The following is a 12,966-nucleotide window of genomic DNA, read 5'->3' as shown; positions in this document are numbered from 1 at the left end:
AGGAGCCAGGAACTAAGCCTGGTGTCCCATGTGGGTGGCAGGTGCCTCAGTCATCTGAGGTATCACCTGCTGCCTTCCCAGGTGCACCAGCAGGGAGCTGGACTGGAAGTGCGGAGCAGCTGGAACTCAAACTGGCACGATGACACGGGATGCCCACACACCTGAGCCGTCCTCTGCTGCTTCCTGGACCATCAGCAAGGAGCTGGATTGGAAGTGGAACAGCCGGGACTCGAACTGGTGCCCACATGGGATGCCAGTATCGCAGGCAGTGGCTGTACCTGCTAGGGCACAGTCAGTCAGCAAGCACGCTGGCATTTCCTAACGGCACTGAGCGTGAAGTTGTGCCCTGGCTCCTCCAGCGGATGGAGAGAGGGGGCCTGACGGTCACAGACCTTGCTCAGCGAGTGCAGCGCAGGGCTGTGGTGGACAGGCAAGCAGAGAGGTGCTTACCAAAGCCCACGCCAGCACTTCGACGCCCAGGGGGACAGAACATGCCTGCTTCCTGCCTTGAGTAACGGCTGTCCCAAGGCCAGTGCTGTGGCATTACAGGTTAAGCCATTTCCTACGACACAGGCATCCCATATGGGCCCTGGTTTATGTCCTGGCTGCTCCACTTCCAATCCAGCTCCCTGCTAATGCACCTGGGAAAGCAGTAGAAGATGACCCAAGTGCTTGGGCCCCTGCACCCACATGGGTGCCCCTGATGGAGTTGCAGGCTCCTGTCTTTGGCCTGGCCCAGCCCTGACCGTTGCAGTCGTTTGGGGAATGAATCAGTGGATGGAGGGTCTCTCCCTCTGTAACTCTGCCTTTCAAATAAATAATAAATAAATCTTTAAAAAAATAAAAAGGTTGCCCAGAGGCACAGTCACTACTGTAGTGGGCAGAGCTGTGGAACGTGACCAGGGTCCTCCCCTCTGGTAGGACAGACGTGCCCCGAGAAGCAACACTGGTTTTTCCCCGTGACTGACATCAGTGAGTCAGACGTGGCTCACACGTCCTGGCTACAGCGGAAGTTACTCCGCGTTTCATGACTGCAAGTCGCGGACTCATTTCCGGTTTCCTGAGGGTGACCGTGGGCGCCTCGGAGGGGACCGCGCCTCGTCCAGAGGTCGGACATGCCTGGATCGGGAGTCCCAGGCTCATACTATTTGGGTTATTGTTTGTTCAGAGAATCCAATTTTTTGACAGACGAGAAAATGCAAGGCTGCAGAAGCCATGACTTCACGCATCCGAATGAACAGAGACAGCCGCACGTAGGTGACCCGTGTGTGCACCTGTGACCTGCAGGCCTCTGTGGGCTTCACGGGGTTTTCAGATGATGGGTTTTTCACAGTCGGATCCCTCCTGAGCTACACAGTGGGCTGCTCCCCGCCCCCGCGGCCACGGCCTGGGAGGCACAGCTTTGGGGTGCTCCTCACCTTCACTCTCAGAGCCTGTGGGGGCCTCTGGCTCCTGGGGTGGCCCAGCGTCCTCGGGCCCTTGGGGCTCCTCCGGGGACGCCTTTGCTGTCCTCTTGTCCGGCTCAGCTCGCTGCTGCTGCAACCACTCATCCTTATAACCGTTGCTAATAAGTTTGGAGAAGTTTGTGGGTGAACTGGCTTTCTGGCCAGGCCTCAAAAAGAGAAAAAGTAATGTTAAACTTGAGTACAAAGGTCAATGTGACATGAACCAGAAACAGACTGATGCCCGTGAGATGGGCGTCCCATCCCTGATAACATCACAGAGCACCCTCACTCTCGTCTCCATCTCCCTCCCGCCCCTCCTCCCTCCCGCTCCCTCCCTCTTTTCCTCTCTTTTTTTTTTTTTTTTTTTTTTTTTTTTTTGGCAAAAGGAAGTGTATTCCAAAGCAAACCTTGGACGGGGCAAAAGCCAGTTTCCAACCTACTTTAGTGACGGCCAGTCTGTCCTGACACTTCTAATCAGTCCCCGGGAAGCCTCCTGCCGTGGGCACTAGAGCAGGCAGGGATGGGCCTCTGGACTCTGTGTGCAGAACCACATGGCTCCGGGCCTAGTTCTCTCCTGTCCTTACTGAAGACATCTGGCACCGCTCCGTCTCTGCCGCTCCTGGCTTGGTGTTTGGTCACCAGCTGCCCCTGCTCAGATTCTACCCCAGGGACACGGCCCGAGCTTTCGAGGCAGGCAGGTACCCGGTGCAGGGCCTGCGCCTGCCGACGCTCAAGTTTCCTACCCGTCAGTCACTGTGCTCCTGAGTCTGCTCCCAGTGGTCCACCAGCCTCCCCCTGCCCCACCCCACCCGGCCTGAGCTCGGCGCCCTCACGGCATTTATCACGCTGAAAGGTTAAATGACAGTTTGCAGAGCTAGGCGGTTCGTGACATTCATCCTGGCAGCAAACTGGATTCCGGGAAAGGAAAGAAGCACGGAGGCTGCGGGGACTCACTCCCCCACCCCCACCCCCCGCCGCAGCGAGGTCACAAATGTCTAACGTGCCTGCTGCCCAGCCCCAGGGCCGGTGTGCTCACACAGAGCACAGGGACAACTGGCCCCACCCTCAGAGGTGACATGGAGGGAGAGGGAGGTGGGGAACGGACCAGAACTCAGGCGAGCAGAGCAGGCCACCATGCCCTGTGCCGGGGCGGCAGGCAGTAGCTGCTGTCATGGCGCCCCTCCCCCCAGCCAGTGTCCACAGAGCGCAGGGACAACCAGCCCCACCCTCAGAGGTGACATGGAGGGAGAGGGAGGTGGGGAAGGGACCAGAACACAGGCGAGCAGGGCAGGCGACCATGCCCTGTGCCGGGGCGGCAGGCAGTAGCTGCTGTCATGGTGGCTGGTCACCACCCCCCACCAGTGTCCACAGAGCTCGGGCACTTACATGGGAGGGAAGGACAGTCTGCTTCCTGCAGGGTCTTTGGGGCCAAGTGGTGTCCCCACTTTGCTGGGATTCTTGGAGTGAATGGCCGGCAGCTTCACCTGTGTGAGGAAGCACAACACCCGGCGTTGGACACAGACGCACAGGAGGCAGATGTGGGGCGGGGCGTCCAGTGTCAGCGGTCAGGACGCGGTATGGTCCCGCATGGAGCCCGGCCCCCACACACTGTGTACGAGTCAGTGTCCTCTGCACTCAAGCAACAAGGCCACCAGCTCAGGAGGAGGAACAGAACTGACCGGTCCCGAAGTCCTGTTCCCACAGAGGCCTGCAGCCAAGGCTCCCAGCGGCCTTAGAAATGAACGAACAGGACCTGGAGCAACCCCGGTGCCTCTCGACAGAGGACTGCAGAAACCATCGAACCCATCGCTCAGCAACACAGCGTGACGAGGTGCCGACACCTGCCGCCAGCTCGGCCGGCTTGCGCATTCAAGATGCTAGGCGGGCGGCAGGAGCCAGACCCCGAGGGCCACGTGAGGCCCCCCGACGTGGGGGCTGGGAAAGGCAGAAACCACAGACTGCATCAGTGCCTGCGGGGCTGGCAGCAGGGAAGGGGCAGACGGCACACGGGCCTGGGAAGGCCGGGAGAGGGCCCCGCTGCGCACCTCCAGGGCTTGCCCACAGCAGGCGTTTGCCGAAGCTCACGGGGCAGGGCTCTGCGGCAAGCGAGCTTTACTGTCTGCAAGCGGAAGACAGAACAACGAGAGACAGCGCACAAGACCCACGGAGCTGGAGGGAAAGGTGGAGGTTCCCAGGGGAACATGGGCCTCCTCCAGGGTCGGGCGGGGTGGAGGAGCAGCCCCCACCACCCCGCCAGCTCCCGGCAGGGCTGCATAGATGCCCGGTGAGGGCCGGGGGCCAAGCATGCTGCTCATATCCACGGAAAGACACAGAGGGGCTTCTTCTCATGCCTGGATGGGGGACACAGGGCCTGGGGGTGGGCGTGGTTCCTCAATAGGAGGTAAGAAGGGGTGTGGAGCCTGCTTGGGTGGGGGTTGCATTTCAGGAGCAGGGAAAGTTAAGAGCAGCCCCTGGGCAGGGTTGTTGAGATGTCTGATGGGAGGTGCTCCCCATCTTCTTAGCCCCTATTGAGGAACCACAGCCAGGCTGCCACGGGCACCGCAAAGGCCTGGGCACTGCCCTCTGGTCTTGGTTCTTGGAACACTGGGATTTGTGCGTTGAAATGAGGAAAACCACGTTAAAAGCTACAGCAGCGTTTGGACAATCCAGGGCCAGTGCTGTGGCACAGCGGGTAAAACAGCCACCTGCAGTGCCAGCATCCACTATGAGTGCCGGTTCGTGTCCTGGCTGCTCCACTTTTGATCCAGTTCTCTGCTAATGGCCTGGGAAAAGCAGCGGAAGATGGCCCAAGTGCTTGGGCTCCTGCTATCCACCTGGGAAACCTGGATGGAGGTGGTAAAGCCACCACCTGCAGGGCCGGCCTCCCATATGGGTGCTGGTTCGAGTCCTGGCTGCTCCACTTACCATCCAGTTCCTGCAAATGCACCTGGGAAAGCAGCGGAAGATGGCCCAAGTGCTTGGGCCCCTGCACCCATGTGGGAGACCCAGAAGAAGCTCCTGGCTCCTGCCATCAGATTGGCACAGCTCCGGCCACTGTGGTCATTTGGGGAGTGAACCAGCGAATGGAAGACCTCTCTCTCTCTCTCTGCCTCTGCCTCTCTGAAACTCAGCTTTCAAATAAATAAATAAATCTAAAAAAAAAAAAAAGTGCTATGCCAACTCCCCCCACAGAAGCACCGGGGGTTCTCTGGGAAGGGCGTTTGGCCTAGCGGCTGAGGTGCTGCTGTACCCGCTGGCATCCCACCCCCAAACTCAGCTCCGCCCAGATTCCAGCTGCCTGCTGGTGCCCACCCTGGGAGGCAGCTGTGACGGCTCAAGCAGCTGGGTCCCTGCCACCCACGCGGGAGGCCTGGATGGAGTTCTGGACTCTTGGCTTTGGCCTGGCCCAGCCCTGGTTATGGCAGGCATTTGCACGGCAAGCCAGCAGATGGTAGTTCTCTCTGTCTCTGCTTCTCAAATAAATAAACAAACATTTTAAAAATAATAAAACAAAAATCAGTTAGTAGGAAACAGTGTTACCTATGACATCAACATTCACAAAAACAGACAACAGAATGGCAGCAGCTTGGTCCTTGGCGGCTCCACCCACCAGCGTGTGCCAGGGAGACAAGGACATTGTGACCAGCAGCTGCCAGGCACGCCCCTCCAAGGGGCAGGGGGTGGAGACCCACATCCGTCTACAGGAGGCCTCTGTCACCTTTTTGTTGGTCTTTTCAAGCTCCTCCGCCTCTCTCTGCCAGACGGTTTTCACGTCGAAGTCGAAGGGCCCCCTCCTGGATGCATAGCTGCCGTTGGACTGGTCTGGGTGAAATTCTTCGTAAACCATGTAGTCGGGCATGGAGACGACGGGGACCCTGCAGGGGCACGGGGTCAGGGGACTGGTGCTGCCTCCACCTCCCTGTGCCCCCCGTCCCTCTTGCATAAGCACCAGTCTGCCTCTGAGAAGACAGGGGGACCTCCCAGCCCCTGCAGAGCAGACAGCCCCACCCTCCTCCAGGACCCCCCAGAGTCACCAGGAGGTGGAGTGGGGGGGGCATTTATAGGACACATCAATGAGGAGAGAATTGTTTCTTCCCTTTGTGCCCTGAAAGGATCAGAACACTCCTACATACTGGCCCTTCAAAGTCATAAAACCCCTTCTGTTTCCTGCGGGGGGTGGGGGTGGGATCTGCACCTGCAGGAACAGGAGGGCCACCCACTGTCCCCCCCACCCCCCGACCCCACGGCTCCCTGCTCTGCCTTATTCCAAATTCATGAATTCATGGGACGAGGCTGAGGAGGTCAGAGCTGAGCGGTGTCGGTACAGCATGGGGGGTTTTAGCTTCTCAAACCGGAGAGAACCAGAACCCCAAAGACAAAAGCGTTGCTGGGACTGAGCAGTGCCTGCAGCCACGGCCACGGCCATGAGGCCTCTAGCGTCCAGGCAAAGGGACAGGAAGGGCCCAGAGGGGCGGCCTGGAGGGTGCAGGCGCTTGCCCCACACCGGGGGTTGTGGATGTTTCCCACCCTGTGGGCAGCCGGGCGGAGTTAGGGTCTCCTGTGTTCCTGCTGTGCCTGGAGCCGCAGTGCCACAGGCACCCGGGCTGTCACGTGGGGATGGGGCCGCTCCCTTCTCCAACGATAAAGGAGAGAGGGCAGGCTGGGGACACTCACGCGCGCTGCAGGGCCGTGGGCGGCTTGCTGTGGTGGATGTACCAGTCGGGCAGGGAGTAGGCCATGGGCGAGCCCGTGGAGGACACAGCGGCGAAGTGTTTCAGCAGATCTCAAACGAAGAGACAGGACTGTGAGGGGGCGGCCGGGCTCCCCCAGCCCCACCGCACTCACAGACCACCCCACCCGGTCCCTGTGTGGCGGGGGCGGGGGCGGGGCAGCCCTGCACTCTGCGCTGCTCCCCCATCCTCAGCTCCCTCCAGCTCCTTCTCAGAGCCCGGGACAGGCGGGCTGTCCCCTCTAGGTCCTTCTCAGAGCCCAGGACAGGCTGCCTGTCCCCCTCTAGGTCCTTCTCAGAGCCCGGGACGGGCTGCCTGTCCCCCTCTAGGTCCTTCTCAGAGCCCGGGACAGGTGGCCTGTCCCCGCTAGGTCCTTCTCAGAGCCTGGGACAGGCGGGCTGTCCCCCTCTAGGTCCTTCTCAGAGCCCGGGACAGGCGGCCTGTCCCCCTCTAGGTCCTTCTCAGAGCCCGGGACAGGCGGCCTGTCCCCCTCTAGGTCCTTCTCAGAGCCCGGGACGGGCAGCCTGTCCCTCTCTGCTGCTGTGACGCTGTCCCTGGCCACTGTCCCTGACAGCCATCTCTGGTGGAGCTCCCACCCACTGCTCTCAAGCTCTGCCCCTCCCTCCTCTGCTGGCCAAAGCAGGGAGCGGGGAGGGCGCCCCTGCCTGCCTGCCAGTGCGGACAGCAAACGGACGAGGATCCGCAGGGCAGCGGCAGGCAGCGTCCTGATGTCCGCATCGGCGGCCATCCGAAGGGATGCTCCCGTTTCCGTTCCTGGCTTCGTAAAACCCTCTTGTTGCTACGCATTCCGGACTTATTCTTCCAGGCCTCCACCTAGGATCCATTGAGAGACCTGCAGCTGCCTCACCCCCTCGCCCTGCCCCCCAACAGTGGCTGTGCAGGCAGGACCCCCGGGCCGCCAAGCAAATGGTCTGGTCCAGGCTTCTTTCTTTTTTTAAAAAACGATTTATTTTATTTACTTAAAAGTCAGAGTGACACAGAGGAAGACACAAGAAGAAAGACTTCTTTCATCCACTGGATGACGCCCGCCCCAAATGTCCAAAATGACTGGAGCTGGGCCAGGCCGCAGGCAGCAGCCCGGAACTCCATCTGGGGCTCCCAGGTGGACGCAGGGACCCAGGCACTTGGGCCGTCCTCCGCGGCTCTCCCAGGCACATTGGCAGGGAGCCAGATGGGACGTGGAGCAGCTCAGCCCGCTGAGCCACAGTGCTGGCCCTGGCCCTGGTCTGAGCTTTTTAATATCAAGGACACTAGAGGTGCGGCTGTTTTGCTTCCCATTCCCCGTGGCCTTCTCCACTGGGGTAATGGTAGCCGGAGGGGAAAAGCGGACAAACAGCTTCCATCTGTGTCACTCACCCCCAAGAGCGAGGCGTCTGAGGTGAGGTCCCTCAGTCTCTGCCCGTGGTTCCTGTGGAACTCCGTGCGCCCTGGTTTTTGGCACAAACAGCATTCCTTAACTCAGCCGTGCATAAAAGCCAATCATCAGGGCGGGCATCGCGGCGCAGCGGGTGGAGCTGCCGCCTGGGACAGACGCCTGGTCCCAGCCCCTGCTCCAGCTTCCTGCTGTCCTGGGAGACAGCAGATGATGGCTCAAGTGCTTGGGCCCATGCCACCCACGTGGCAGACCACATGGGGCTCCTGGTTCCAGCCTGGCCCAGCTCCTTTACAGGCTTGGTTGGCAGCTGTAAAATATCTCTCTCTCGCTGCCTTTCAGATAAATAAATAAATCTGTTTTTAAAAGTGTGGGTTTGGGCCAGTGCTGTGGTTTAGCGGGTAAAGCCACCACCTGCAGTGCCTGCATCCCATATGGGCACCGGTTCGAGTCCCGGCTGCTCCACTTCCAATCCAGCTCTCTGCTGTGGCCTGGGAAAGCAGTGGAAGATGGTCCAAGTCCTTGGGCCCCTGCACCTGTGTGGGAGACCTGGAGGAAGCCCCTGGCTCCTGGCTTCAGATCGGTGCAGCTCTAGCTGTTATGGCCAACTGGGGAGTGAACCAGTGGATGGGAAGATCTCTCTCTCTCTCTCTCCCTCTCTCCCTCTCTCTCTCTGCGTCTCCTTCTCTCTGTAACTCTGACTTTCAAATAAATAAATACATATTTTTTTAATAAGTTCTTTACAAAAGGTGTGGGTCCGTACTTTGGAAATTTATATGCATTAAATAAAAGTTTTAAAAAAATTACTATTAAAAAAAAAAAAAAAACAAAGGGATGATAAAAAAAAAAAAGAAAAAGGTGTGGGTCTTCATCAACGTCAATGATCTTCATTATTTAAACACAATGCACAAGGGGATATGAGAGTAAACAGGAAGGATCAGGAGCTGAGTTCCCCTCCCCCCAGACAAGGACTTTAAGGCGCAAAGAAAGCAGGCACCCCCCACCGCCCCCAGGGGAGCGAGTCGCTGGCAGGAAGTGCCTGCACAGTCCGCTCACCCGAGCAGGCCACACACCTCCCACCTCGGCAAAGTCCAGGGGTCCGGCACGAAACCAGGAGGTTTTACAGAACAGGCGCCCCGCCCCACCTACCGGGCCTGCCGCCCTGCTTGGCCAGCTTCACGTACTCCGAGTCGGTCTCCTTGATCCAGTACCTCCGAGCCCCGGGCAGGCTGCTGCCGGGAGAGTCTCCCAGGTCGCTGAGCCCTGGGATCTGGGACGCAGGAGGGGCGTCCACAGGCTTCTCGGAGCGCTTGGCAGGCAGGTGGTAGTACCAGTCTGCACGGGAGGGGGCGGGGCAGGGGCACTGTGTCAGGGAGGACCGCAGTGACAGGGCCAGGGCAGCACAGGCCACGGAGCAGGGAAGGAGCTGCCCTCCTGGGAGCCCTGCCGCCAGCCTCTACTGCAGGGTGCACCCAGTGCCAGCGGGAGGGAAGCACCTGTCCCCTGCTCCCCATCTCCTCCACAGCACGAAGCGAGGGCCCGCCTCTTCCCCCAGGGTTAGCTTCCCAAGCAGGCACCCACAGCCCTGTATCTGTGTCTCAATCCTCCACAGAACAAAGACCTAACTGTGTATCTGGTAGCACTGGGAATACACGGGTACCATCCTGAGACATCCCAAACCACTTAGGATACGCGACTGCAACAAGTTCATGAGAAACAGACATAAAAGATGAGTTTATGTTGGCGCAAAACCACTCTGAAGGCCACGCGTAGCCCCCGCCTAACACACACTTTTCCTGGGCCTCTCGGAAGCCTCTCGTACCCGAGATAAACCCATGGATTCCCCGTGTGAAACGTCCTGAAGTAGATTCTCTCGGAAGGGGCAGCCAGGTGGACCGTGCTCACCAGTTTCACAAGGGCAGGAAGGGCAGGCACTGCACCGCCGTGCGGAAGCCACCGCCCCTGCCTCCTGGAGCAGCTGAGGCCCTGCCCACCTGAGCTGCTTGGGCATTTGTGGCCAAACTGGACAGTGAGCAGCAGCGGAGGCCAGAGGGTGCTTCAGAGAGGCGGGGACAGGGAGGGGAAACCTGCTCAGGCCAGACAGCCCCCGAGTGCCGGGGTCGGGCTCCCTGGGGAGAGACGGAGAGGAAACATGAGAGTGAGCTGTGTGGTTGCAGCAGCACAGGGAAGGACCACGGGGAGCTCACTCCCTGCCCGTCCTCCCCACCACACCACCAGCCCAGCACAGACGGGGGCCATGGACGGAAAGCTGTGCTGTGGTGGGCTGGGCCTGGCAAAGCCAGGGGCCCCGAGGCCTGGAGCTGAGGGCATCTGAGGGACCTAGGCGTCTCCCTGGAGACGCCGAGTCCCAGCTCAGGGAGCTTCTGCCAGGAGCTGGCAGAACCCCGGGGACCTGGAGCTGTGTTCGTGCTTTTTACGGCCCCACAGGGAGATCTGGGGGCATCTGAACTTGAGCTGCGTACACAACTCTGCATCAGAAACCCATCAACCAAACGCCCAAACGCAGGAGAAGAATCCCCTGGCTGATGAAAGCCTGGGAAACAAGCAAAACACACAAAACGCTGTTCACGTGGCACACGTGGCACATGTGGCACGCGTGGCTTGGAGTCCTTCACTGAACGGATCAGGACACACCGTCACAACCTGTGGCTTTCAGCATCTTGCCCATGGCCCTGTTCACTTGGGTGCAGGGGCGAGCTGCACGTGACAAGCTGGCGGGGCCGTGGTGCCCAGAGCTTGGCCACGCATGATTCTAGTTGTTTCTGTGAATCAAATGAGAATAGCATTTAAATCTGTGGACTTTCAGGAGAGCAGGCGACCCTCCCTAAGGTGGTGGGTCTCGTCCCAGTCAGAGGAAGGGCCGAGAAAAGGCTGAGGACTCCCGGGGACGAGGGACTCTGCCTCCAGGCGGCCTTGGCCGGAGCTGCAGCGCCGGCTCTTCCGCAGGCCCAGCCGCCGGCCGGCTGCAGATCTCCCGGTGGCGGCCCCACAGTCATGGGAGCCAGCTGCTTACATGTCTGTCTATGTACGAGGGGAGTTCAGAAAGTTCCCGGAATATGCGTGCCAGGGAAAAACCTGTGCATGGATTTCAAAATGTTTTGCACCAAGATAAGCTGGCCTTGTACTGGGAGCTTTCGAAAGGCCCTCACACAGATACGGCAGTCACCCTGGAGAACGCCGAGCGATCCATCAGTCCGCAGGAAAAACGCGCGGAGTCCGTCTTCCCCAGGAAGACACGAACAAGGAGTAACTCCTCCGACACTAACGGCTTAGGCATCCCCTCTGCACCCAGAACGCAAGGTTCGCCTCACAAACATGAGCGATGTTCAAGTGGGAAACCTAACCACCTGAAGAGCAGCTGAGCCGACACCAGCTGGTTTTGAAAGGGACAAAGACGGAGAAGTTTAAATAACTGCACAAGAGTCAGCTTAAAAATTAAGAAGAAGAGTTGCGCACCTTCACTTCTGATCTCGGGATCTCTCGGAGGGAAGGCATTCACCCCTTGCCGTGTTTTTCCTGTGCTGTGCACTAATTAGTCCACTGAGGATAGCGTTTCTTCCACCTTCTTCTCATTACTGGAGGCTCTGGGCAGGCGGACTGCACTCTGGCGGGTCACCGAGAGCCGTGTGCAAAGGGGAAGGGCAGGGAGCCAGGGCCCAGGCCACAAGCACCAATGCTAGCTGTCTCTCGCCATGTGCACAGCACACAGAGGGCTACAGGTGAGTGCCTGTGTGACAGGTGCGACCAGGTGCCTCTGGTCTGCTGGGGACCCGTGCTCTTATTTATCACTGAGAGCGGCACCAGCCCCCTTCTGGCCTCTGAGCCACGGGCAGAGGCGGGCAATCCCACAGGCCCACAGGGCACAGGCTCCGGCAGGCATCTCAGCATGGGCGGCAGGGCCACCTGCTGCGTGTGTGACCCTGGGCCACTGATGCCAAACTCCACAGGCCTCAACTTCCTTGTCCTCAAAACAGGGCCAGCGTGAGGTTAGAGGAGAGCAGCGCCCGGCCTTGCTGGTGTCCACTGGTATCATCCAGACACGACCACTCCCTATGGCTCCAGAGCCCAGGGAGGGAGAAAGGGAACTGGCCGGCTCTGCTGCCCCAGCACTGCCATGGTGCCACCAGTGGTGGGGACAGTCAGACCCGCTGGAGGCACTGCTGGTGTGTGGGGGCACATCTGCTTTCAATTCTGAGCTGGTGGGGCTCCAGGCCCCCACCTCTCGCCAGCCAGCGCCCCACGGGCTGCGGGAGGGAACTTCAAGCAAGGCACAGAGAGCAGCATCGAGAGGCGTCCTCCCTCCCTGCTAGCTAAGAAGCTGGGAGCCTCCTGGCCCCAACCGCCACAGGCAGGCAGCGCTTTCAACCTGGCTGCCAGCCACCCTGGGAGCAAGAACCAGGCAGTCAACCAAACACCTGGGACGCTCCTAAGTCACCGCTCAGCAACAGGTGCGGGCGCTGGGCGGGATTCAACGGTTACAGAGAACAAGGGAAGCGACCCCAGCCCCACTCACCGCAGGGGGCATAGCGCTGCCCCGGGCCCTGCACCTCCTTGCTGGCGTTCCTCATGGTGCGGGTCACAGGGCGCAGCCGGCCTGGCCCGCCTGGAGCTGCAGCTGCCAAGGCAAAGTCCACACGCCCTGCTCGGTCTGGTGTGCTGCCTCCAGCCCGCACCCAGCAGGGGCACATCCATGCAGGGAGAACGAAGGGACAGACCACGCCGGGGACACAGCAGGAACTTGTCCACTCCAGGTGCCCAGCAAGGCCACCGATATGCAGAGCACACAGCAGGGCACGTCCATGTCAGGGACACAGCAGGGGCACAAGCACGCAACAGGGGTTGGTCCACGCCGGGGACACAGCAGGGGTCGGTCCATGCCAGGTATACAGCAGGGGTCGGTCCACGTCAGGGACACAGCGGAGGCACAAGCACGCAACAGGGGTTGGTCCACATCGGGGACACAGCGGGGGCACATGACAGCTTGTACACAGCAAGCAGAGGTTGGTCCACGTCGGGGACACAGCAAAGGTCGGTCCATGTCAGGGTATACAGCAGGGGTCGGTCCAAGTCAGGGACACAGCGGGGGCACAAGCACGCAGCAGGGGTTGGTCCACGCCGCGTACACAGCAGGCATACACGGGGTATACAGAAGGTAATCGAGGGCGGAGGGACTTAGACCTGCTCCGAGGCACTGCCCTGGGTCCGTCCCGTGCGCACCCGTCCCGCTGACCGCCCGACTCACCCGCTAGCCCAGGGTCTCGGTGGTCGCCGCCAGTGCGCGGCGCGGCGGCTGGAGTTTGGACACCGCGGGCTGGTCGCGACCAACCCCAGATTCCCAGCGCGGCGCGGAACCACAACAGCGCCGCGTCGCCAGGGC

At 60.2% G+C, this 12,966-nt stretch overlaps 1 protein-coding gene across 5 annotated transcripts in view; it reads right to left on the bottom strand.

Annotated features, from left to right (window-relative positions):
• C16H7orf57 (chromosome 16 C7orf57 homolog) overlaps positions 1-12,966 on the bottom strand; it is a 22,134-nt gene extending 9,168 nt beyond the window's left edge. For 3 of the 5 annotated variants that reach the window (XR_007922312.2, XR_007922313.2, XM_051853190.2), the window contains exons 1-7: positions 12,832-12,966; positions 12,103-12,204; positions 8,718-8,903; positions 6,120-6,228; positions 5,164-5,320; positions 2,832-2,929; positions 1,419-1,612 (exon numbers count right to left, since the gene is read on the bottom strand). Coding sequence is in view for 3 of the 5 variants with exons in the window: in XM_051853190.2 (XP_051709150.2) it covers positions 1,419-1,612; positions 2,832-2,929; positions 5,164-5,320; positions 6,120-6,228; positions 8,718-8,903; positions 12,103-12,157 (799 nt within the window). In the remaining 2 variants the exon portion in view is untranslated. Of the gene's footprint in view, positions 1-1,418; positions 1,613-2,831; positions 2,930-5,163; positions 5,321-6,119; positions 6,229-7,552; positions 8,285-8,717; positions 8,904-12,102; positions 12,205-12,831 lie in introns of those variants that run through there. The other 2 variants (XM_051853191.2, XM_070059455.1) reach the window with 2 other exon arrangements.

The sequence above is a fragment of the Oryctolagus cuniculus genome, chromosome 16, assembly GCF_964237555.1.
Source record: "Oryctolagus cuniculus chromosome 16, mOryCun1.1, whole genome shotgun sequence".
Classification (NCBI taxonomy): Eukaryota; Metazoa; Chordata; class Mammalia; order Lagomorpha; family Leporidae; genus Oryctolagus; species Oryctolagus cuniculus.
The sequence above is the reverse complement of the archived record's forward strand: the minus strand, read 5'-3'. Positions and strand labels throughout refer to the sequence as shown.